The sequence below is a fragment of the Osmerus mordax genome, chromosome 5, assembly GCF_038355195.1.
Source record: "Osmerus mordax isolate fOsmMor3 chromosome 5, fOsmMor3.pri, whole genome shotgun sequence".
Lineage (NCBI taxonomy): Eukaryota > Metazoa > Chordata > Actinopteri > Osmeriformes > Osmeridae > Osmerus > Osmerus mordax.
The window spans coordinates 15604472-15631192 of NC_090054.1; the positions used below are offsets into that span (position 1 = coordinate 15604472).

General features: G+C 43.7%; 4 protein-coding genes across 4 annotated transcripts in view; 2 read left to right on the top strand and 2 right to left on the bottom strand.

The window, feature by feature from the left end:
* Positions 1 to 6214: 6214 nt before the first annotated feature.
* Positions 6215 to 8923, top strand: tmem254 (transmembrane protein 254). Its single transcript, XM_067236632.1, has 4 exons — positions 6215 to 6344; positions 7342 to 7445; positions 7834 to 7893; positions 8144 to 8923. Exons 1-4 carry the CDS (start codon positions 6258 to 6260, stop codon positions 8262 to 8264), a joined length of 372 nt encoding a protein of 123 aa, XP_067092733.1. The 5' UTR covers positions 6215 to 6257; the 3' UTR covers positions 8265 to 8923.
* Positions 8924 to 10410: 1487 nt separating this feature from the next.
* On the bottom strand, positions 10411 to 16158 carry LOC136942739 (L-threonine ammonia-lyase). The gene is made up of 13 exons (XM_067235708.1): positions 15934 to 16158; positions 15634 to 15814; positions 15473 to 15575; positions 13685 to 14030; positions 13392 to 13508; positions 12999 to 13240; positions 12659 to 12824; positions 12425 to 12524; positions 12265 to 12340; positions 11899 to 12024; positions 11525 to 11692; positions 10953 to 11010; positions 10411 to 10509 (listed from the first exon to the last, which is right to left on the bottom strand). The coding sequence occupies exons 1-13, from the start codon at positions 16156 to 16158 to the stop codon at positions 10411 to 10413; spliced, it is 2007 nt and encodes a 668-aa protein (XP_067091809.1).
* Positions 16159 to 18629: 2471 nt separating this feature from the next.
* LOC136943465 (placenta-specific protein 9-like) lies at positions 18630 to 23019 on the top strand. Its single transcript, XM_067236798.1, has 4 exons — positions 18630 to 18780; positions 18883 to 18971; positions 22095 to 22189; positions 22341 to 23019. The coding sequence occupies exons 2-4, from the start codon at positions 18908 to 18910 to the stop codon at positions 22488 to 22490; spliced, it is 309 nt and encodes a 102-aa protein (XP_067092899.1). The 5' UTR covers positions 18630 to 18780; positions 18883 to 18907; the 3' UTR covers positions 22491 to 23019.
* Positions 23020 to 23027: 8 nt separating this feature from the next.
* The window catches only part of LOC136943464 (serine/threonine-protein kinase 32C-like), a 41983-nt gene continuing 38289 nt past the window's right edge, over positions 23028 to 26721 (bottom strand). The window contains exon 12 of the mRNA XM_067236797.1: positions 23028 to 26182. Coding sequence (XP_067092898.1) covers positions 25975 to 26182 — 208 coding nt within the window. The 3' untranslated portion in view covers positions 23028 to 25974. The remainder of the gene's footprint in view (positions 26183 to 26721) is intronic.

Genomic DNA, 26721 nt, shown 5'->3' on the forward strand with positions numbered 1-26721 from the left:
CATGTTGCACTGTAGGTGTTGTATATATTACTTATAGTAGCTATGCAGTAGTTGAAGGCCAAGGAACATTTGAATTCACAGAACTAGACGCTGGGTATTTGTAAATGAACTGTTGCGTATGGCAATTCTTAGTACATTTCTGTACCCCTGCTCCACAACTTAAAGTGTGTATCAACTTTGTTGTTGACAGGTAGGTCTGGTCAGCTGCATGAGTTCATTAGTGGGCTGCTGGCCTTATTTCCTAGTGGGTGACATTTAATACCAACTGGCTATTTCTGTAACAAGACTACTTTAATGGTGAGTATATAAATATATACACAGTGTTCAGACTATTTTTTTAAATTACATTTTGCTACATTACAGCCTACAGTAAATTGACTACACACAATGACCCATATTGACAATGCATATTGTATTATCCTAACTCTATAAAAAAAACTATGTGCACATTTATTTATACAGTGGTACAATGGTCTAATACCACATTTAACATTTGATGGAAGAATTGAAGACTGAGAAAGCCAAACAGTCATTGCAAGAAGCTTTAAAAAAAAAATCATTCTGGAATAGCATGGGTCATCACATTTTTTACAAATTTGTGGAGTTCTTAAGATATTCAGAAATTAATGTAAATAGAACTTAGATTATACTTTTCACTCAAACTGCACTATATATCTATCATGTTCTGCAATAAAAAATGAAATAATCCACAGTCTGCATACTACATTGCATCTGTGGTAGTCTCACTGCTCTTCTCATTACTACACCCCCCTGTGCACACACACACACACACATCTTCAAAAGAGCATCCGTCATCTGTTGGTCATTTAAAGTGAAGATGCGTAGCACCAAGGCAGAACAGAGTTGTGCAGGCAATCACAAAGCTGAGATGAGCTCCTAAATTAGAGTGTGCAGGGCAGGCTCGCTGGGAGGGTTTGGTTAAATTACAGGCCATGTTTTTAGTGAAGGCTGGGCTCGTCCCCGGACTGGCAGCAGCTGAGGACCATCACTCATACGCCTCTCTTCCTCCGGCTTGTTAGACAGTAGACAAATGAACACTATCTACGAAAGGATGTGCAAGCATAACACATCTGTGTGTGTGATAAGAGTGTGTGTGTGTGTGTGTGTGTGTGCTTCCCCTTAGTGGAATTAAACATTTTGAGCTACAGCAGCTTCTTGTGCATTTTCTGTATGCTTCATTTACCTTTGTGTACGGATATTTTCATCTGGGTTTTGGAATTGTAATGAAAATGAATTGTGTTTCTGCAGGACAACCACTCTGATGCCTGTTTCTTCACTGTGCTGGTATATTTCTGCAGGTGAGGTTCCAAGATGGAGCAGGGGTGTGTGTGTGTGCAGTGTGTGTAGTGTGCAGAGGGTACCAAGGCAGTCACAGGAAAACGTTGGTCATGGCAACAGAAACACACTCGTGGCTGCTCAGCTGATAAGATGGAGGGAAAAAGCAGGAGAGGTCATGGGGAGGAAGCAATCTGGTTAAAAGTATTTGTCTGGGGACAGCCATTGAACAGTCATGTCGACATGCCATGGTAACCCTGTCAAATACCATTAAGCAATCTGAAGGTTGAATTGATCCTTTGTATCACCAGTAAAAGAAAATGAATCCATTTGAGTTGGGAGGTATGTTGAAAGGTTAAGAAATCCATTTAACCAGGGTGATTTTAGTTGATAAAGTATAAATTACAATTCTTACCACCATAAATAAATAATTTACAAAAACTTCAAGGCAGTTGTTGATTTTTTCACGGTTTGTGTATTTACACCACTGAGAAATCCCTCTCCAAAAACTTTTAACTGTGATAGACTAACCTACCTTAGTAGTTGCACAGGGACATCTTGTGGTGCAATAGGATAACTGCAGCTTTCCATTGCTATATTCTCTTTCAGTCTGCGTATAAATGACATGTTCTAACTGTGTGAATGCCTCTCACATTGTCTCTGTTGTTAACAGTTTGAAACCCTTCCTTAGTCGCACTGTAAAGATGGAACACAAGAAAGAATGCAGGGTTCTCTACTGCCTTGTCTGTATCATGTTTGTTCTGGAGATTAATCTGCACAAGAAAACGAACAAATGAAGCTCACATCCTAGTTTGAAACCAATTCAGTACAAACAGAGTCCAAAGATAACAAATGTGCATCCCTGTGCGGAAAAAAACAAGCCAAGCATCCTGTCCTATCTTGTGTTTTCGTAACTTTGTGTTTGAAATAGAAAAAGTGTTAGAATCACTAGTCTGGAGAACTGATACAAACCTGATAACCAAAGGATTTTGATAAAGATGAAAGACTTTAACTCCCCTTTAGACACATGTTTGTTTTTCTGTTTCAGAATCTGGACAATTTTCTCTGGTGTGCCACAACAGAAAAATTTTTTTTTTTAAATTATAATAAAATAAGCAAACTTGTTGAATATGATTAATTTATTATGATACAAGTGCAAGAAATAATAAATAGATAAATAAATCAACAAACCTGGATTGGGATTTAAAAAGCAGTGACAGTCCTACAAACACAATCCAAAATGTATCCTGTACAAGGCAATGAAGAGATCACCAAAATAATCAAATATTCTTAGTAAACACTAGTGTCCTCAGATGTGGTGAGGTCCAGACGGTCTCCCTCCCACCACTCTCCCTCAAGTACTCCTAGGATCTCCTGCAAGGATAGGGCAGGGAGCTCAGGCAGTGAGGTGTGCTGATGCAGGTCCTGCCCTGGGTGGCTAGACATCAGATAAGACTCTGGAGAGGCTCTGCTCCAGGGACCATCCAACTGGCAGTACTGACCCGCCATAGGTGAGGAGTTCTCCTGGCCCACCTCCCAGCAGCCAGAGTCAGGGGTGGATGGAGCCTGGCCCTTGGACATGGGCTCTCCACAGGCCATGTAGAAGGGCTGTTGCTGCTCTGATGATCCTGGGTAAAGCAAACCTTGGCTGGAGCCTGAGCTGTAGCTGCTCCCCTCCAGAGGACTCCACGTGGACGGCAGTGGGGATGGTTGCTCTCCCATTTGGGGCCAGCCTCCTGGGACCATCTGGTAACCAGGTTTCCTAACTGCATGGCTGGAGCTGGCGGCCAGTAGAATACTATGGCGAAGGCCAAACATGGAGCTGTAGTGGCTAGTGTCCTTTGGGGTAGAGTAAGCTGGTGGGCAAGTGCCATAGAAGCAGTCTGCCTCCACTTCCTGCTTTACCTGTGCTGGGTAGGGTGGCGGTGAGCACTGGGAGGGCAGAGGGGTGGTGCTAGGCTGAGTTCCACCGGTGCTCATGGGGAGTGGATCTGGGGTAGTGGTCTCTGACTGCCACAGGGCCTTCTTGGCTCCCTTACACTTCAGTGTCCGAGCTCGTCTGTTCTGGAACCATACCTAAAGAAGAAAGGGACTTTGTGTCAGATATTTGCAAGGCTATACTGTTGATGTTATCGCTGTTGACTAAGATAGTCTGCTTCGCTTTGTGTTTTTGTTAATTATTTTCGTAGTTTACCAAAAAACACATGGAGAAAATAGTGAAAGACTGGCTGTTATCTAGGTGGTATCTGCTCTGTTTGCAGTAAGTGCTGTACATTCTACAAGTCAATCCAAATAAAACCAAGCAGATAAAAAGTGCTTGCTTCATCTTAATGATGAAACAGATCAACTAAAAAGCCTGATTGCAGTATCAACAGTTCTGACCCATAGGCTATTTGAACATGAAGCCCTGTTTATCACAACAATCCCCTGCACATTGTCTTCTATGTTGTCATATTGTATGTGTGTATATGTGTGTGTGTGTGTGTGTGTGTGTGTGTTTGTGTGCATGCATATTTGCATGAAAATCAGTGACCTGCCAGTAAATACAAAAGATGATGATGCGAGGTTCCATCTTGGCCATGTTCTTACCTGGATGCGAGACTCGGGCAGGCCAGTGGTCTGGGACAGGCTCTCTCTCAAGCTGATGCCAGGGTAAGGGTCCGTCTCGAAGGTAATGCGCAGGAGCTCTACGTGCTCCTTGGAGAAGCTGGTTCTCTTCCTGCGGCTGGCGCTCCGGGATGGGCCTCCAGAGGTGGAGGTCACCTGTCTGGGGGCCTCTAGGGGGAAAACACAGGACATGGACTGTGTCAGACATTGCTCCAGGGCAGGACAGTGGGTTGCAGGGGAGTTCTTATCCTGGGCTTGTATACAACACTGTTCCTCACTAAAATAGCCCTATAATGGAAGACTTGTGGTGAACAATTTTACAATACTAGAGTTAAACCAAACAGGAAACACAGTTATGCAAAGATGCTGTGTAATGGTAGAACATCAACAAGCAAGCAAACTCGAGTCCCTGCAATGTGTTTATGTTGTCTTTGACACATGCAGTATGATAAATACATCTGAGACATATATACACATCTAGGCATTTACAGAAGAAACCAGGCCATTCTACATTCAGCCAGAAAGCTGCAAATTACATTCAGTGTCAGCCAATGACATCTCCTTACCAATGCTGGTGTCTTTCCACATAATTCTGTGAGGTCTCTGGTTCCTTCGGTTCTTCTGAGTGTAGGTAGGTGAAGATGCTCCTGCACTGAAATCTGAGTAGCTTTGTTTCCTGAAGGCAACAGGGGCCTATTTATATGAATCACCTGAGATCCCAGGCCCACCTTAGCACCCCTCCCATCAGAGGTGCTGATTGTGCAGTGTCATCTTATTGGTGACAGTTTGTTTTGAAGGAGCAAATGAGAGAATGGGGGATGGGGTAGTGTATGCTGTCTTTACAATACTAAAGTTAAGATCATCTGACTAACCCACACACACCCCAACACAGAACCAACCATAGCAGTCCCCATCAAAGTACATGCAAGATCAGTGGCATCTTTCATACAGTACTATGTTACAAATATATTTGGAATGTGAAAATGTTCTTTGAATATCTGTTAAAATAAGCAATTGGTTTAAAAGTAAAATAACAATTTAAAAGTCTATTATTTACATATCTGTTTGATTTTTGCCAAATAAGTTTGAGTGATTTCAATACTAGTCACTAAAAGGTGGTTTCTGGAAGTATTTTAATAGCATATGCAAAATAACAGAGCTTAATCAGTAAAACAATACACTTGAAAATGGTTACCTCACATGACTAACAGGATAAGCAAAATTCAAAAGAAACTTTTGCAACTGATTTCTTTTCAAATGCAAAACAGTGAGTATACTTGGGAAAACTGGGATTGTTAATTGTTTAATGATTAATTGGACCACTATCTCCCTATTTAGATAGAGTAGAGCCATTAGACTGAATGGACTAGCTTGTGCCCACTACTGAGTTCTTAGGACAACTTGACATGTCCAGGCCTTGTGAGGGTGACCTTTCACCTCCATGACATCACTTCTTCTTTCATATGGATGCAAAAAAAAGGTTAATACAATATACATTTACTGTGTACCTAGCTTGCGCATACATGGATTCCAGTGGAATCGCAACCATGTTATCTACAAATAGAAAGACTTATAATATCAGCATCTACTCTAGAGAGAGGCATTCCTGGTTCCTTCAACCCTTATCTGACTGACTGAGGATCAGTGTCTCCATGGGTTGGGGTCGGCTCCTGAGAGTCCCACTCATTCAGGTCAAAGACGAATGTGGATGTATCATCCAAATCCAATCACATTTTATGCATATACTTATGGCACACTCCAAAATCGGCTTTATATGAATAGAGTGTTTATTTTGTCAAAAGTAGCTTACATTTAGGAATTAGGATACTTCCATGGACTGCACTTTACCTTCAATATTTGAATGCTTCCATTGTGTTACAATAACTTTATATCATTAGTCATAGACTACTTTTGTAATATTTTGAGTCTGCTTCATCTGATTACAGTTTGTCCACACGTTTACATACAATGACCCGTGAGTGAGTGATTAAAGACGACTAATAGTTTGACTACTGGGCTTTTCAACAAATGGATCAAACGGTTGTGTCATTATTGTCATGCAGAAGGATTATCCTGGGTCATTGGCAAGTTTAGAAGGCTGCAGTACTTTTGAGTTCAAACAAAACAAAAACTTATTTTGAAATGATCAGTACTGCAACAATATGTTATGTTATTCGAAAATATATGAGTCCTCAATCTCATACCGATTAATGGAACTCTATAAAATAATTTATGGGGAATTTACCGACGATGTAGATTATTAACTACACAAACAGTCAGCAGGGTGAATTTACACTGTGCATTTGTGTTGTGACTGCACGTTCAGATTAGAGAAGGGGACCAACCAAGCAACCATGGCAAAAAGTGATGGGTGCGATTATTTTAAGAGGACCAGTCTTTTCTGGATAATTACAGTAACGCTTTCAATGGGATACTTCACCGTAAGTTAACAGAACCCATGTCGTTGTAAAATCGTTTTTCTAATGATAAAGTATGTTTTATTTTTCAGTGCCACCGTGTTACTAAAACGTCCAGCAAGCTAACGTGTTACTTCCAATAGGTTCCGGGTAGCTACTGTATAGTACAACAATTCTAAATTCTGAGTTGACAGAGATTAATCAATATTATTGTATGCGTTTATTATATAGCTAGCTGATTTTGTTTAGTGTGGAATCAATTACACAATACCATACTTTAAAATACATTTGATTTTCTATTTTAAGTTAGAGCTAGAGCTACCTTTCTTCAAAATAGCTAGCTAGTTAGCTACTTGTCAGGTTATCAATCAGATCAGTCCTGTTGATTAAATGATCTGTTATCAATTTGGGTTAAATATTAGCTGGATAAGTATATTTGTCGAGTATGGCAAAAGTCAAGGCTATGCATGTGTTATAGCTGGCCTACATAGTTTACGTAATAGCAATCCAAAACGTCGAGGTTTTTGAGTAAAGCTAGTGGGCATACGTGTGCATAACTAGGCTAGCTAGACTTTATTTATGTGGCAAGCTTGCCATTTCATTCATTATCGAGTTCCCCATTTCTTGCTTCATTATCTAAACTGCTCCCTCTGAGATAAATGTCAGGGTTTCCTAACTGAACGTGCCTAGTTACAATACCGTTCAAACAAAGACGAAAATGGGTTTGGCCTCATTCAGGGTCAAAGGTGGTGGGTTGGTTCACAATAAGCCTTAGTACACAAGCTGGAGGCCCAGTGAGATCTGAATAATAGATGTTTTTGTCAGGTGTGTTGTGTGATCCATGCCTATATTCTAGGATGATACTATGAAACTATGGACTTGACACAGTTTGGGCTAAACTGACTTGGATAATTGAAGGATTGGATAGGCCTTGGGTACCATACAGTAGAGTATCTTACAGAATTATCTGTTTTGTTCTGTTGTTCTGAGTTGACAGTTTCTAAATGTTTATGTCTTTCAGTGTGTCGTCTTCATGCCGGAACATGTCCCTTATGACAACCTGGGCCCACTCGGCTCTCTTTCCAAATACCTGGTGCACAACCATCATGATCTCATGGTAAAAGGGTAAGAAACAGTGGACACCCACTAACACAGTATCCACTACTGACATTAAACCAGGTTACAGACCCATGGTAAGACATTCAGCAAATAGCCTGAGTGTAAGGGATGAATATTGTTGTTGAATGTTATAGTTTCAATGTAGTGTAGCTTGTGTGATGCTAATGAATTGGAAAGATAGATTATCCATGAATCTTGTCACACATCAATGGATCCTATCCTTATGAAGTGCTAAGTACCCACACAATGCAGATAATTAGTCATCTTAATCAACGTTAGCCTTTTCCTTGCCATTTCAGAACAGCTGATAATGGCCCTGTTAATCAATCACAATGACTCATTTGATAGCATAAGAACGGAGCTGTAACATACACATCCTTCTGCCCTGTTTCAGTTGGTGGGCAGCCTGGGCCATCCATGTGTTTGAAGCTCTTGTTGCCATGAGGATCTGTAGGTGAGTAAAACTACCTCTTGCATCCCCTAGGGGTCACTGTAGTTCTGCAGCAGCTCTCCTCACAATGCATTGCCACACCCATTGTGTACACAAGTACAAATGTTGCACAAGATGATAAACTCTGTAGTCACTGTTGGAGAATGGGGTGGAGATTGTTTCAAATATGATATGTGTCAAATTGTAGACTACACTTGTATTTAGAAATGTGGTATTGAAATGTGGTATTGAAATCGCTGCCATGTGTTTGCAGAGCAAAAGGGATTGCCGGACCAACGACACGCTTTCTTTGGTTTGTCCAAACAATACTGTTTGGCTTTGCTTCGCTGGGCCTGCTCATCAAGTACAAGCCTGACCGGCTCAAACACCAGTGAGTCCTCCCGGATGAGACTCCAAGTACCACAATGCTGTAATTGGGCCAGTATGAATACGTTTGCTGTGAATCCCTGAAACCTTTTTTGGGTTGCTAACATTGATAACCATGGAATTTCTAATAACTCATTATGAATTTAGGTACCTAACTTTTTCGTTGTTAGTATAGTATATTACTATAGTAACAAGAGAAATACACTCTCTAAACTTGAGGCCTTCTGATCAACTGTGGGGTTAGAAATTTAACAACAGTTGTTTACAGTAAATAATACATTAGATATAAAGTAGATAATACACATTCCTCCCAAAGGAATGGGTCTACTTTGTCAGATTATTTCTAAAATATAATTAGCAATGTTTACAATAGATTATGAACCATGTTTATCTGGAACATAATTTGGGATTATGACAAATCATTGTCTGATTTATGCAATTAAGACTTGTAAGGGCATTAAATAATTGTTGCTTCAGCTGGAATCAATAGTTTTGAAGGATGATAATATAATTATTTCAAAAGAGAAGCCACAAATCAGCATCAGATTTTTTTTTAATGCCCACGTTTGCCTTTAAAATTAAATTGCTGGACCAATTTTGTCATACAAGATAAGAGTTATTTTAATATGTAAAGTGTGAGCAATAAAGTTTAATGAACAAATGTATAAATTTTCACGCAGTCTCTTATCCTTAGCTCAAACAGGAACAATATCATAACAAAGAAACTTGTTTTACTTCTGACTGAGCAGCACCAGCTACAAACCTGACTAGTGTCACAGATGGCTGATCATCTCCCTCAGGAAGCCTGTCAGCCTCCAGCAGGTGAGGATGGTTTACTGGGCTGTTATGAACTGTGATTTAAGGTTAGGGAGCCAAACTGAGCCTGTCCTGGATACTGCCCTGATCTACAGGGAAAATACACAGCATGTCTTTAGTATTCAGTGGGTCAGTCTTTTGCATCATATCCGTGAGTTACTGGATAAGTTACTCAACAGATACTCACCCAGCATTGTGGAGGATGGAGACACCATCTGCATAAACCCTCTCAATAAGTTCCATTCCCACAGGATGGTAGACGGCCTACTACTATGGTCAAAGCCAAAGAAGCACACTGGGGTCAGATCGTCCTCTGCTAACGAACTTAGAGAATTAGACACACTTAATCGTCTGTCTCTCTGGTGCTGTCTCTATTCGTTAATCAAGCGGATGACATCTTCTGGACAACTTTCATATGCAGCAATCTCATTTGTTAGATTGATACAACTGTAAACAAGCGGAACTTTTGGCCGATTGGCCAATTGAATGGATGCACCAGCACAGATGTGGCCAATCGTACTTCCGTTACTGGCTGTCAAGAGACACTTTCAATGCAGGTGTTGAATTGTTCTTGACTTCACTCTATACTAAGTTTAAGTTTGAACATTTTAAATATAAACAAACAAACTTTAGAATATACATTTGTTTTATTTCCTGAGATGTTTTTTTTATATACAATCTACAAATTTAGATCTACATTATACATACATTGTATAATGTATTATATATAGTACATTATAAGTATAGAAATATATACATCAGTTCAAAAACAATCTGCTTTGAAAATAAGTTAATATCTCTCAATGCAACAGTACAATAGCTGGCTATTTGTAAAGGAACCACTACGTACTGGGTTCTGTAACCTATAGGTTACCCATGTGAAATAGCTAAATCATACTAATACATATGCATACATTAGATGTACAAGACGGTTCTTAAGCATTGTTAAGTATCAATATATCACAATAAGATTATCCTTCAGCTTCTTAACTGCAGAACTGTTGGTTGAAGACCTCAACCTCTTTATTCAACTGAACATGTTCAAAAGGCTTCTCTGTACTCGTAATCATCTTTATTTAACAGCTGCAGCAAATGCCTTCAAATATTGTTGCAGCAGAGTTCATCTTTTACAGTGTGTGTTTTGTGTGTTTTCTTTTTCACTAAGGATCTGTAGATGCAGTCCTGTGTGTCGATCTTCTCTGTACTGTATGTGCTTTCTGCTTAGTATTGTCTTGTGATGCATTGCTGTGTGTGTGTGTGTGTGTCTATGTATGTATGCTTGTGTGTGTGCGTGTGCACATTGAAGGTGAGAGAAGCTGACAGCATGTATCCGTCCGCTCACCGGTCCAGCCAGCGTAGTGTTGGATAGCGCTCAGACAGGGTTCTGCGGAGCTGGCCGGCCTGGCTCTTATCCCTGGTTTCCACCACACACTCCACCTGTCAGGACATGCACACAGTTAACCCCTGCCACCCATGACATCACCACGCACACGTGCGCTGAACTAAGCTAATTACACATGAAGATTGACCCTCAGTGTCTGTCTGGTTAGATAGTTACTGGATATATAGCATCCCATGGGGGTACATTGTTCCTCTTAGGATTTCCCTCTCTTTTAAAAAATGTATGTGTGTCCGATGAGAACCTGCTGCTAATAGAAAAACGTGCCCAAATACCTCCATGCAGTTCATTTAGTATCACACACTGCACTGTAATGTAAGTATGTTTGTTGTACTCGATCCAGAATGCACCACTTATCCTGCAAAACCCCCAGTGGTGCCTGAGCCAAGGTTACCATGGTGATGCTGGTGCAAGGAGGAGCTGTTTAATGGAATGGAGGAGGGAGGGGGGGAACAGGAAGAGGGGGGGAAGTTATGCGTACCTGAACCTTGAAGAGATCTGCTCTGTCACCGTGGTTCCTGTGGCAAACATCCAACAACCTGAGACAGGAAGAGAGAGAGTGAGTGAGAGAGACAAGCACAGAGTCACATCAACATGACACACACAAACAACACTGTACTGCACATGGGGAAGGATAGGGAAAATAAGTGGGAAGAAAGGGAACTTAATTTGAGCATTTCTCCCCATCCCATCAGAGGAGCTGTCGTGCCAGCTAAAGCCTCCTGTGGCTTATTCTGCTAGATCGGATATGAGGAGAACCGGGTCAGTAGCATTACTGGGAGAAGCCTAACTATACACACTCATCTCTCCAGACACATCAACCACACATTAAGACAGAGGCCAATGATTCACTGTGGCAGTACAAGGTTAGGGGCAACCTCAACTTGCAAACTCACTTTGGATTAAGTGTTTGTCTGGTCCATGTGTGCATTTGTGTGTGGATATGTTTTCATTTATAATCCATTAACCCACTTGTTAATCTCATCGGGCCTGGCATGTGCCACAGTCCATTTCCACCTCCCTCCCACCCTGCTCCCATTGTGTCCAGCTCACCTGACATCCTCTCGGGCCAGCATGTCCAGGAGCTTGGCCATGTCTCCTGGGAAGTCTCCCAACTGCACTGTAAACTTGCTGACCCGGTCATCCAGAACCAGCGCCCGGTCCACACACTGCCGTACCAGGTCCAGCTCCATGTTGGCGCTGCTAACCACCACAGCAACCCTAAATTGACAAAAAGGATTTAGTACTCACGTTGATAGCAAGGATAAACTGTGTTTTTGCTCAAAAGTAGATTAAAATTATTTAGTACTTAACACCAAAACGATACCAAAAAGCATAGTATAGTAAAACTATGCGATAAATGTTTTGGGTCTAAACAAACAGAATATGTGTATGTTTAAGTTTGTGCCTGGCTGTGTTGATCTCACTTTTTGCCCTTCAGCTCAGGTAGTTGGCCGGCCAAAATGGCCGCCAGTCCCATGGCTCCCTCTGTGTCCACAGTGGCACGCTCAAACTCCTGGAACCTCAGCATGGCTACCAGGGAGTCCTCCTCGCTATGAGGCGACAGAGGCAGGAATCACTGACCACAGGACCAACAGGTGCTATTCCTTGCTCCAGGGAATGTGTAAATCCCTTGTGTGGATATAGTCCCGTACACATGCTGCCCATTATAAATTTACTTGGATGGATTGATTTAATAGACTCTTTTATCTAAAACAACATCAAACTGTATTTCAGCAGTTGGGGCCAAGGAAAGATCTGTATTGTAACGAAGTGCAACTGTTCAACCATACCTGACTGAGATGACTTTATCCACTAGTTTCTTAGCCAGCTGGAAGTTGTGGGTACCCAGTGAGTGTTCAACCAGGTCTGCAGTGAGAGAGAAGGTTGATATCACAGTCTGGCCGAGGGACAATGAATGAACAAAGGGAAAAGACTAGAGACATAGTTTACCTCCATAGAGCTTATTGTTGGGAGTGATGTGCATGTCTTTGACTGGACCGTCTATTTTAAGGGATTGTAGTAGAAGAGGATATCCTTCTGGTTCCACTCCCTGTCAAAGTGACATTTGGGACAAAATGCTTCAGCTACTCATTCAGACCTGCATCATTCAGTAATATATTTTGGAAGTATTTAGTAGTATTAAATGGTAGTAGTTTGGAAATATTCGAGTTAGGGGGCACTTACAATGACCATGATGCGTGAGTTGAGGTGTTTGATGGCGACCGCTGTGCCAGCCAGTAAGCCACACTGCCCACCAGCAGGCACAATGACAGCATCTAGTTTGGGCACCTGCTCATGGATCTCCATGCCCATTGTTCCCAGACCTGCCAGGTACACAGCACTGTCATCCCTGCACGCCACAGAGAGAAAAAAAATCAACATTCCATTGAATACATTAGGGTTTGTGTAGTGCAGGCTGTACCACCAGTGTCTCATGTCCATCAAACTGCAGGATGTATCATGCAAGGAAAGCTGGAAGATTCAGTAGAATCAGAAAGGTCAGGTCAGGCCCAGTGTGACTCACTCTTCCAGACAGAGGTATCCGTTCTCCTTGGCCAGGTGGCGAGCATGGTTGAAGGAATCCCTGGCCGTGCTGCCGTACGAGATGACCATGGCACCGTAGTCTCTGTAGGTCCTGAGGCACGGTGGGGAACAGCTGGCCGGCATGATGACGAACACAGGGATCTTCAGCTCCACGGCGTGGTGGGCCACGGCCAAGGAGAAGTTACAGTCTGTGGCCACGATCACACCCTTCTTCTGTTTCTCCTGGGGGGGTGGGGGTGGGGGGGGGGTGGCAGGGGTAGGTATGTGTCACACACACACACACACAGACACACACGCATGGATGCAATGATTAATGGACACACCCGCAGACATACACACGCACGCATGAAGTCATTTGGGAGGGGTCAGTTACCAGTGTGAGGGAGGAGAGAAGGTAGAGCACTCCTCTCTCCTTGGCTGAGCCCGTGTAGTGGAGGTGTTCCTTCTTCAGGTATATCTCCATCCCATACTGTTTGGATAGTCTGGAGTACTAGGAGCACAAACAACAACACTTTCTCATCCTGGCCATCTCTATGCTGTGGTGCCCAAAGTCGGCAAAACAGGATGTTAGCTTTCAATACATATAGATATCTGATCTATGGGAGCTTTCATGCTTCGGAGACACAGTACATCAGGTGTTCTTTGCTCTGTGAGGGGCTGGCATACCGTGCAGGGGGTCTTCTGTATCCCCGACTGTATTTTGAAGGCAGCAGCACTAATGTCCTCAAAGCGGAGGTACTCGGATGTAGGCTTGGGGACAGCTGTGCTTCCGCTGTCTCTCTTCTTGCTGGTTTTGGGGGGGTCCTTCAGTTGAATCTCCGGGGTGCCTTCGACCTTGGTCTCCCAGGTCTTCACGTCGCCGTTCAGGAGATCCTCTTCCCCAAAGTCCTTTAGGCGCTCTGGCTCGATGAGCGTGGTGCGGCGGCTCAGGGCGCCGTTGCAGACGTGGCTGGTCTTGCTTGAGGTGGGGCCCTTTGTGCTGGACCTCCTGGCGCCCCGGCGCTCCTCCTCACTGGGGGGGGGGGGGAGAGAAGGAGAAAAGGAGAGCGAGAGAAGAGGAGAGATGATGAGCCCTCTAGACGTGCAGCCATATCTTTTCTCTGTGGCTTTTCGGTACACAAAGCAGCGAATATGAAGGAGCTTTGTGGAAGAGAAATGAGGAGAGGCACCAAAGTTAGATGAGGAGAGAAATATATTTTGTTTGTGCGCGTGTGAGCACATGTCTATGTGTGTTTGTGCATGTGGACGTGTACAGTATATGTGTACGTGTGCGCCTGTGATCCTGTTGACAGGTAAGCCTTGTCTATTGTGTGGACATGAACAGAGTCGACCTTGGTCTGTGGACAATGGAGGATAATCCACACAGATCGTTCTCAGGGTAGGTACAACTGCCTCATGACAACAAAAATAGGACCAGTTCATCACCTGTTAATTGACTGTCGTCCCTAAACACATGCACCCACACACGGCCCATCCGGATTGAATGATAGACGGATTAATTTGATTAGACTACATGTTGTCTTTCTTTAGTTGAATTGGTGACAGATGTATCTTCTTAATGATTTACTGAGGTATTTCAGCTCTGCTACTGGCACGCAGCATTTAAACATAGTCAGACGATAGAATACAAACTGTGTTTTGGATTTGGAAAAATGTGTCCAAACTTTTGACTGGTACTGTATATATATTTTTTTTTCATTTATTAATAAAGTAAAGTATGTTAAACTGAGACGATGAATATACAAACCATTCAGATACTAATGCAGCCACATACGCTTCGTCATCGCGCAAACTCATGAATAGATCTCCACAACTACACACCTACTAAGTAACTTTGTCTTGTCATGAATGTAAAAGGTCACAATAGTCTCTCACAATTCTAATATCTCTACTGTCAAATCAAATTTAATTAATAGCATTTCAAACTGTCTGGTTTGACGAATTAAACTTTCCACAATTTCCCATTAACGGTTGAATTTGATGAATACCAGATGAGTACTGAGCCCTGAGGCATTTCTCCAGTGAAGACACGTTCTCATGTTACCATCACGTTCATGTCACACACTAAGGAACGGGAGACCAGTAGATGGAGATATCAGCCCAAACTAGGATTTTTCAGTCACTTTGCCAGCCAACGTCCCCTAACTGGAGATCCCGACCGATGCTAATAATATCATCAGCTAAGCCAAAAACACTTCTCTAACCTCTGACCTTATTCCCTGGTCTGACCTTGTGACGCATGTGCTTCTTCACACCATGCCCTCTCTACCTTCCCTGGTAATACCTCACCTTTTTTTTTCTCTAACCATGTAGCCGAGTTTTGAAATAGCCAATTATCTTTCTCTATGTCTGTGTCAGTCTCTGTTTGTCTTTCTCTCTCTTTCTCTCACTCCTCCTTTCTTCATCCCTCATCCCATTTTTCCCATGGGGATTCGATCTGTCCATTTTGATTACCTGGCTCTAGGGAGCATGAAGAGGATGAAGGAGACAAGGAGGCGGAGAAAGTAGTATGCCAGAGCGAAGAAGGCAGGCAGGAGAGCTTTATTTCTCCCAGGGTCTGAAAAGGGTTTCAGGGGGTCATGAGCAGAGGCAGGGGGGTTCCACACTACTTCTACCATTTCGGATTGGGCTGGGGAGTCTGGAAGATCGAGAGGAGATGTAGTTAAAGCTTTGGATGTGGGAACAGTCGTTGTCGAGTGGGCTGCGAAAGACGTGGTGGACGTTTTTGCTTGAGCTGAGGGAGGAGGAGAGGGAGTTGGGAGAATGGAGGACACTGGAGCCTTCAGAGAGGGACGACTGTGGGGAGAAGGAGGGGGTGCAGGAGAAGGAGGGGGTGCAGGAGAAGGAGGGGGAAGGACAAGAGGAGGCTCAGCGAGAGGAGGCCAAACTGGTGGCAGTTCAGCTTTAGGAGGTACAGCCTGAGTCCTAGCCTCCTCAGGATGGGCGTTCTCTCCTGCTGGGGTGGGGGGTCCCTCCTCCTCTACAGGAGGGCTTTGGGAAGGGGTGGGGGTCTCAGGGGCCGTGGTATCCCACCTCTGCCAGAAGGGGTCAGACTCCTCTCCGTCGCGGGACCCCAGTTCCTTTGGTGAGAAGCCATCGCTCAAGTAGTTGGCGTAGAAAAACTGGGCCGCAAAGTTCATCGTCGTTGGCAGACCTCCACAGCAGCGCTTTAGTCCCAGACTGCTCACCGTCCCTCTGCCGCTCGCCCCTGTTCCTCCCCGGGTCTGTGACGAACGAGCCCTCTCAAGGTGGAATACAGGAATACAGGAATACAGACTCAGAGCGCTCCCACGGTCACAATGCGCTGACCGCTCTCTCTCTCGTCGGGGCTATTTAAGGAGGGATTACTCGGGCCACATGATCTCCAGACCAGCAGCCTGCTACCCGCCCTTGGGGCCCCGCCCAAATGCTCTATTCCGGTCGCAGACCTGGATTAAACCCCCCCCCTCCCTGTGACGTGTTCTAATCAGAAGCTCTAAAAGGATAGCTACAGACTTAAGGTTTATCTAAGGAGCAATGATCTGAAGGGTGGAGGTAGGAGCCGGCGGACAGGGAGGCTGGGTGGGAGATGAGACTGTGGTCTGCACCGGATGGAGGAACAGATGGGGTGATAAGTAGGTGAAAGGGAGAGAGGGGAGTTGAGAGAAAAAGAGAGTAGGCCTGAGACATTGTGGGGTGGGTCAAGAGCCAGAGAGAAAACGATAGACAGACAGGAAGAGAGAGAAAGAGACAGAAGCAAGGGGGTGAGGGATTGGGTAATGACCCAGCATGCAGATAGTACTCACATCCTGAGGCAGATCAGAGGACAGAAGTCTCCCCCAACTCTGAACTTTGACCTAGCTAACAAGGACGCTAAGCGCTTCCACAAAGTCACAAGACCAATGGACACGAGACAGTGATCCCCTCTATTCCTTAGACTTTAGTCTTTGACTTAACCCACTTAAGAGAACAAAGTCCTTCAGGATGTGTCAGTAATGTTGGAGACTACTGAAAGAAGAACGTTTCCTAAAACTGTTGATTGGCCATCAATTGACTGACCACAGACCCTTTCATTCTGTCAGGTGTGTGTGTGCTTATATGTGTGTGTACTTTTTCAATGTCCAGATCCAAGACCAGGTCAGTGTGCGCTCTCTTTTAGACGGTGACCTTTGACTTAAATCTTGGCTGGTAGGCACACCTCCTTTATAAAGTATACTAAGAACAATTAAACAACATTAGTGGCATGAGGCTCTTACGTAGTTTCTGCTTGGGATTGGCTTTGGCAGAATAGCCAAGGTAGGGAGCCAGGAGAGAAAACAAAGAGAAAAGTTACTCACTGCTGAAGGTCATGAAGACATTCTAAATGCTTTCAACTAGAAGGTTATTAAGAAGACGTTAGAAGATGAGGATAACAGGGAGTCCTCTTTCTGTCTCTCCCCCTTCTCTGTTTATTGTTTGGGTTAGGGTCTCTCTCTCTCTCTCTCTCTCTCTCTCTCTCTCTCTCTCTCTGTGTCTGTATCTGTGCTTGGCTCTCTTTCTCCCAATCGTTCCAATTTCCAATGTTGTTGCTGGAATGACCATGGGTGTGTATTTGTGTGTGTATTTGTGTGTGGTTGTTTGAAAGAGTGACAGGATGATCCCTTAACTTCTGTCTCTCCAATGGAGGGCCAAGCAATCTGTGACACTGCAGGTCAGCGTGACAGAGGATGGACACTGGCTGGGGGCCAGTGTCTGAAAGGTTTGTGTACGTGCAGGCGTGGCTATGTGTTTGTGTGTATTTCTGCATTTATTCCCAAAATTGTTATCATATTACCTACAGAATGTATGAAGTGGAATACAAATTTCACTTCATGTATAGAATCCACCTCCATCCATTTTTCTTAAGATGGAGCAGGACGGTCAGTGTATGTTTCTAGATACATGCACACCTTATATTTTTAAGGTTATTGGAAGGATACATTTTAGAAAGCTCCTGTTCTGTGTGTTCTTTTTTTATCATCCACTTAGATAACTGTTATCCCTCTCCTCGTGTCCTTTATCTGTGTATTTACTGTAACATGGATCCAAGGACAAGGAGAGCAAAGGTCTCATCCTGTCCTTCTCTCTTCTCCTTCCCCCTTGTTTGATCCCCTCACTTGCTTTTCCCCCACTTTCTCATCGTGCTTAACCCTCCATAGATCTTCTTAAGTGGCCAGACAGTGACCACTTGACCAAGCCAAAGGCTAGTCTAGCTTACTGAAGATAACCATGTGTAGTACATAAGACTCTGGGGTGTGTGTGTGTTTCTGTGGTGTGTGTGTGTGTGTGGACTGGACACTTGAGGATTTATGTGAATGGTGTGTGTGTGTGTGTGTGTGTGTGCATTATGTCAGCACATCCCAATAACAATTTACAAACAGTTCACAAACAGACATTCTTCTGCTCTTTATCAGTGGTTTACTATTGGCTCACAGTGTTCACTGTAAACAGGCAGTCTATAATCTGTAGAGTCCTGCTCCTACCCCAGAATGTCCCTCCCTCCCTCCCTCGCTCCCTCCCTTGCTACCTCCCTCGCTCCTTCTCTCGTTCCCTCCTTCCACCTCTAGCCCCCTCCCAGATAGAGAGCTTTTGTTCTGCATTTAATGTTTTCATTAGGAAACTGGGCGCAACCCAGTGAGAAGGGGAGAGGGAAAGGGTGAATGTGGGGCACAGACTGACAGAGGAGAGTGAGCGAGAGCGAGGGGGGAAAAGAGCTTGTTTCAGACTAGTTATAAATCAGGAATTCTGTGAGCCCTGAAAACATTGTAAGTAGTTCTGCTTCCGTGTCCCTCTCTCTGCCGTACCCACTTCTACCTATTTCTATCCGTGCGAGCGAAGGTTACAGGTTCTGCTCTCTCTCTCTCCAGCTGGACTCCAGGCTTCCTGTCCACCATGACCCGCCCCTTCACCTCCACCCTCGGGCTCCTTATGCTCCTCATTGGCTTTGCAGTGGCAGGTAAGTGACACGTTTGGGTGTGGCAGGGCGCAGAGGTCAGGGTGGAGAGTTCAGTGGACACGGAGGCTTGTGTCAACAAGCCATGAGTAGATGACAGGCTGCGATGGAGATGTGTGCTTTATCATCATTGGGGGATTGTTTTGGGAGCAGTTTTGTTGGACCGAAAACAAGTTGACATTTAATTGTGTCCTTGTACGTGACCATGTCACAACTTCTCTGTAAATGCTCATATCTTTTGTTTTCAGTCTAAATCGGTTTTTCTGAGTTGCATGCAGCTTTCAATCTTCATGCACTGTAAGAGTGTCCTCCCAATGTTGTGTATGTGTTACACATGTTTCTGAAAGAATGGAGTACCTTACGGGGGTGATGGTTGGATGAAAATGTGTGTTAAATGTGTGTGTGTGCATGTGCATATCTACTAAGCACATCTGTTTCTTATTGTACTGAAGCTCTTGCATTGCTTCAAGTAACTCTGTCAGAACAATCTAATATTTCTTGACAAAAAATCTTCCTCAAGCATGCCATCGGCCATTTCCATCTTATTAACATGCTTTCATAAAAACTCATAAAAATGTTGGCTGTCCATACATAAGCAGCTCTGTGTAACATCACTGAGGGTTGAGAAACCACTTGTGATTAGGCCCGTTTGTAAATGTGAATGACTTCACACTGCAGGAATGACCAACTGCAGAACACACACACATACACACACACACACACACACACACAGACACACACACACACACAGACACACACACACACACACACACACACACTGGTTTCCCAACACCGTATTGATCCAGGATCATTTGGGAAAACAAGGGAAGTGTTGTCTTTCCCATGGCCAGAGCATGAAGAGAGCCTGTGGGGAGGATCACTGTTGTCCTGACCTCATGTTTTGGCCCAAGCTAGCTTCTCAATTACATATCCCACTGAGTTCCCTGTCTGCCCTCCTGCAGAGTGGAACATTAGGACATACACTTACAGGGCCAACAAAAGACATAGGTAAAAGCATAAACCACACAAACACACGCAGAAACAATCACACGCACACAAACTACGCATTACCGGTAAGGGCCAGTTCACAGGGAGGATTGTGTGCGTTCCTATCTGTGATGCTGTGTGTTTTTTTTTCCTATGGTCTGTTTCCTCTGAGTGTGCTGGTCAATTTGTCTTAACCCCCTGCTGCAACTGGGACATAATACACACAGGACTGTTCATTCATCACACACGTCATCATCAATTTCTAACCTGCTCTCTTGCCCCCACTTTCAAGCACTGTACACACATGCACACACACTCCCTTGACACACACACACATTCCCATGAACCCCCTTCCCCATACACACCACACACTCTCCCTTGACAGGGTTTACTGTCTGTGGTCTTTTGGTGCCCCTCTACATTGATGGCCAAACCAGAAGTCAGAACAAAAGGGAATACTGGCATGCAACAACAAACCACCTCACTCCAATTACAGATGCTAGACTGTAGTGGAATCAGAAAATTCAAGCATTTCCCATTTTAAGAAAGAGTCTTCCTGTGTTGACGTGGATGATCATCGATCATCTGATTGATTTTCTTACACTTTACTTGATCCGCTCGCGACAAATTGATCTTTTTTACAGTTATGAGAAACCTAGTTTCCAAGAATAGCTTCCCTTGCAATCGAGCTTTGCCAAATAGCTCATAGGCTAACCCCCGAACTGAAAGGACACACAGACAGTCCTCTGTCTGGGAATATGCTGAAAAGCTGAATCCGACATCTGGTGTGTTTGATACGTTCATTGAGAGAAATCTAAAGCAAAGCTCCTATCTCATGACCATTTGCAGATCTGCTTGGCTCCTCTCCTGGACATATTTGGCATGTCACGGGCCTGTGTGTAATGGAGCTTATTAAACGGTTCTGTGGGATAGCTCTATAAAAACAGCAGAGTCGGTGCTAACTCACCACTGCTCTTGGCAGGGCACTGGAGGGCCGTCGGAGGCCTTCAGAAAAACTCAAGTTCCTTATCTGCTGTTTATACTGTACTTCCAGACAGGCAGGCGAGAGATTCATCTTGATACTGTGGACCGTTACATGAACAGTGTGTTGTATTCTGAATACTGTAGTTGTTAGTATGAGTTTAGGAGAGATGTAAAAAGGTGAAATGGAGGCTGTTGGCATGTAGAGGGTAGAGGAGAAGTGTGTACCAGTCATGTGATGATGTAAAAACAGGAAGTGGAAGTATGCAGTGGAGAAAACACAGGACTAGATACATGATGTAGCATTTAATTTTATTTAACCTTTATTTAACCAGGAAAGGGTCCTTGACAAGTTAACAAAATAATCAACACAGTCAGTTGAAGGAATAAATGTAGCATATTCTGGCCTCTCTCTGGAATGACTGTCCTCCACGCCAGACACGATTGCATGCAAAACCTTTGAAAACAAACTTCAGCCTGGAGAGAGAGAACAAACTGTGAGCCTCAAAGGGGAAGGATAATTGGTCACATAAAAACTTTACAGTCAAAAGAAATAGGTGGAACAATGTATGGAGTCAGTCTCCACCCAGCAACCAACAGCAATTAAAAAGCACTTTGGTTACAGCTGACCACCTCATGGTTCGTGAGAGCTGGCGTCCTCCGCACAGCGTGTGTACTGACTACATCAGACATCTGAAAGGATGTCAGTGAATCAGGATGTGCGGACATTGCTCTAGACTTCAGTCTCTGGAACAGCTGCATCTTCTCTTCATTTATTCTCAGGTCACTGAAATGGCCTTATCTGATCCCAGTTCAGTTTGCAGGATCGCTGTGTCAGCAGAAAACAAAGGCCTGGTCCAGGGATGTGGTGTATTGAGTGGCTGGCTTGCAGACTGCCTGACTGCAGAGATGCAGAGGGTAGCTAATAGGAAACACATGGAGTGAGCAGTGAACATTAAAGGGAGGGAGGCAGAGAGGGATAAAGGGAGGGAGGGAGATGGGAGGGAGATGGAAGAGAGATAACATTTGTGTATGAGAAAGACATTCAAAATGAGTCTGAAAGTTTGACTTAATGGTACTGCACTCTAATGGTACACTTTGTAATGTGCCATGGAATAATGTATGTGATGACCCTGGAACTGTATTCTTCTGTTTTAGGACCTGCTGAGTCTAACCCCCTGCCCAGGACTGTCCGGGCAAGTGCCTGTCAAGAACATGGATCTCTCCATAACAGACTGGATGTAGTCGAGAAGGTGAATTCAAATTTGAATGAGGCTTTTATAGAAATGCGAGTCGTTTACAGAGAAGATTTTAGATCCCATTTAGACCCATCAGTGTTTATCCCTGAACATAAACTCCCGTGGCACACTGTTGACCCAGTGTCCCGTCTCTGTGCTCTTGCAGCATGTGGAAGAAACCGTCAACAAATTGGAGACAGAGCTGGCTCTTCTGCTGGATGCCATTGAATCCCCTGAGTGGAGCCCCCTGCTGGACACTAGAGGCAAACCTGAGGTGGACATCCTGGATGGTCAGGGAGAGAAAGGGGGCTCCTGAGCCAACCATAAACAGGAAAAAGAATAAGAACTTCTGTTGGTGTTTGTGTATAAAGCTACTGACTGTGTAAGTCAGTAACTTATAGAAAGTAGGAGTGAGGATTTACGTAACTGACATGGACAGACTCTTAAATACTTTACTTTAGTTCCAAACCTGTAGTGTTGTATTGTACGCTACATTGGACCTAGCATGTCCTGTATACATCCTGTACTACAAAAGAAAGCCCCTTGCTAGAGAGCACACAGGCTTATGTACAAGGTGGTACAGTTGATAGATCTCGACACTAATTCTTAAATACACTCGTCTAATCCTCCAACACTCTTCTCCTTTTGCCTGTCTTAGCCTCTAAACCATTTTCTCACCAGGGGTGACACACATCTTAAGGTCAAGTTTACTGTACCATCTTCAAAACAGTGTGTTGTTATCAAGTTTCAAATGAACCTATATCTGCTGGTGTCTCACTGTGGCCCTCCTGTGGCAGTCTGCTACACAAAACAGAACATCATAATAAAAAAGTCAGTCTATTCTACTGGGAGGAGTTCATTTTATTTATCAAAGCAGTTAAAGCAGCATGTTTCAATACACAGAGCAGTTTGAATAGGTACAGTACAAGGCTTTCACTGGGACCCCAGCTCGCAAGTGTATTCCCCCGAAGAATTCTACAATACAGAACATAAGGCAAAACATAACCACTTTAGAGAAGGGCGACTCTTATTGAAAGTGTTTTCTCGACAGAACACTACTGTTACATTACATAATGGTTCTACAAGGGTTGGACATTATAGCTGTGAGGATAATGACTGTGAACCAATTGATGGGGAAAGTGCTGTTGCTTATTCTCAATGCTTTTTGAAATGTTATTCATGTTAAGATGATGGGTACTTACAACTTATTTCATTTTTGGGTGTTTATGCAAACATTATCCAATCAGAAATGGTGAATCTGCATTGATATCACTGACATAAAGGACAGTACCATGGTTTCGTATTGTAACTTTGATATCATCAACATTTAAAACTATCCTGTCAATAATAATCAATTGATAAATTATTAACACATAATAACATACCCACATTTGACCATTAGAACAGTTTATTCTGATTGCGTAGACAGTTTTAAGACATCTGATCCGAGTATTGGTTGAGTTTTTACTCAAAATGTCTGTAGTCTGAGGACAAACATTCCTCAAATCCTATGGAATCTTTGCCACATGAACACTACCAAAGCACATAAACCTAGACTTACCCACAGGAACACTGAGCGCAACAGCTTGACAATTTACCATCCACTCAGCCAGGAAGCAGCTTGGAACATACCATTAAGACAATCTATTGGATACCAGAATTACTGCATATCATCTCGAAATATCATGCTGTCTATGAAACGTTGGGAATAAATAATTTATACAGTCATATATGAGCTAATCTTGCTCAGCAAACTTGTAAATCAAACAGACAGTCAAGCAGGACGGGGCTAAGGTGATTGGATGTCAATCACTGAAGCCATATACAAGTTGGGGTATGCTAGTGCCAGTGGCTTGCGCATGCACACATCAGTCTTTGTGACCCTAGCATCACGCTCTTGCACACTCCTGCTGTTATCACGGTCAGCGCATGCAAAATAGAAAGGTTTGAGTAGGGTTAGAGACTAATCAAGTATATCCCCATCATGTTTTAAAGATGTTTCTCAACTGCCTCACAACGTTTCCTTTCAGAGGCATCTTCGTTCAAATATAGAATCTAATGGTATTTTACTATTCCCGAAAGAATTTTGTATATTTATACTAACAATAAATGATTGTATACAAATGATTTTCACTCGCAGAAGGAACACTGAATCTATACTCTACAGAGAAGAAACATACATTCACACACTCAAGTTCCTTAGAAATGGCTATGCAAATGGTAAAAAAGCTTTGGCATATTTGCCTACAAGTTGTGCCTGCACACTTGGAAATAAGATCAGAACAACACTGTATGAAGATTTGGCTTCATACATCTGTTAGTTTAGTTACATGTAGTTTAGTAAGCAGTCCCACATAAAACTGTGGAGAGTAAGATTAGGCTATTTACACAATTCTATGTTATCAGGCCTTAGGGTTTTTAAGGTGGACTATGCTACATGTTCCCAGATATCCAGGCTGAGATTTAATGGCACCACCTTAAAAGTACCACTATCACTAATCAACTAAATAACTCAAAGTATCTACACAGCTACACAAACTCAACATAGCCCCGCAACTGTTTCTATAAGAGAGTGGTTTAGGATTTAACAATAGACTTCAGTGATCTTCCACACGATCCACTCCGAAAAACTGTAACACTGCTTAGAGGTCCTTGAAGCGGACAGATCGAGGTGGGTCCTGTGTGGTTCCTTCGTGGGACAACGTTGTGTGCGACAGTTTTCGGGGCATGTAAGCATGGTCAGAGGAACAACACTGAGGTACTGAGACCAACCAGATAGAAATCGTTTTCTTTTCATCCCCCTTTTCAAGTTACAGCATCTCTGCGAATCATATACGGTTTGGAAAAATGACTTGGCACACTACTCACTACGGAGAAAAAAGAACATACTAGCATGCAAATGCATACTGTACATGTAGCCGTAATTGCCAGGAGATTAATAACTATTGATTAACAATCAACACCACTTCCAGTGGGTTTGTTAAGTATCGGATGCGTCTAAGTGATTAATTTCTCCCACAAAGCCTCCCTATCCTAGAGGGACCATAATGTAAGCATTTATTCAATAAAGGTTCACTCACTTCAACTGAAACTACATATATCCTCCTTGGAAATGCTCAATTAAAATATCCAATGCATTACACTGTATCGGCATACTGGCAAAATAGTGAATACTTAAAAAGGATATACTGGTTGTTAATATGAAAGGCATTCTGAGATATCTTAACAACTGTCATACTGTTGTTGGAAGAAAAAAAGTGACGAAAAAGAGGGGCATAGAGAGAGAGAGCTATGCAGGCAAAGAAAGAGAAAAGTGCCTGACTCTACTGAATAATTCAACATCACTGTCTGAGTTTGCCCTGGGAGATACATCAACACCAGGCTGAGCCTTCTTCTTCTCCTCTGCTAAAATCAACACCGCTCCCACAACAGGGCTCCTATTGCTCTCTGTGTCGTCATGCTCCTGGAACAGTGGCTTGTGATCATGGCCTCTGGACAATGAGACTACTCATTACCGATCATGCTATACTGTAGGTTGCATAGAACTGAGGGGGCATGGTGGGCGGTGCCTGTCTGGAGCCTGCTGGGGGCTGTAGTGCCACACGTGCTTTTTCACTGGTCGATGCTACTGAGGAGAATATAGGGGAGCCATTTGGGCTCCTGCTGTGCGTTCTTGCAGTCATGGATAAGTAGGAAAGGTTTGAGTATCTATAGGCATGTTGCACACACACATACACTCACGGGTGCACAAACACACACACGCGTAGTAGCCTGAGACACCACAGGGGGGCACTGTGGTGCTAGCAGCTGCCGGGTGATGAGCAGACAGAGCCGCACATGCTCAGTTTGGAGGAGGACTCAGGCTCGGGTTCGGGGTCTGGCTCGGGTTCGTCGTCCTCTGTTCCCCCCTCGGCCTCCCCATCGCCACTGGCATCGTCTCCCCCTGCTTCGGCAACACCCTCGCACTCCGCACCCTCAGACTGGCCTTCCTCCGGGCCCCTTTTCAACCTGAGACGCAGGTGGACACACACGCACGCACACACACACACACACACACACACAAAAACCGAGAAAGGAAGAGAGAGACAGACAGAATCAGACAAACAGAGACAGAGAGAAAATGTGAGGGTGATTCACAATGGGAGTCCGAGTCTGCTATACAATAAGGTCCACAAATTATGGCTGAACCCAGTCGTATAAATAGAAATCTGGAAATACATTAATTACAGCAATAAGGAAACTCAATTTGCCATGCAGGAGGGCTTCCAAAGCACGCAGCAATGGCAGACACTGGTAAATAATAAATGAGGTAATAATTTAGAGCAGCGCTGAACCAATACTCTCTCCCTCTGGATAGAAGAGCAGACCCATATTCCAAGTCTTATGAGCTTCCGCACTCAAACCCTATGATGAGTGCTCTTCATACTGGCATACACAATAGATAAGTCCTGCAATATAAGTCAATTTATCTACAATTTACATATCTCAATTGTGTGGGAGTGGGAGGTCGCTGTCAATTGAGGATGTAGACAGATACCAGCTATTAG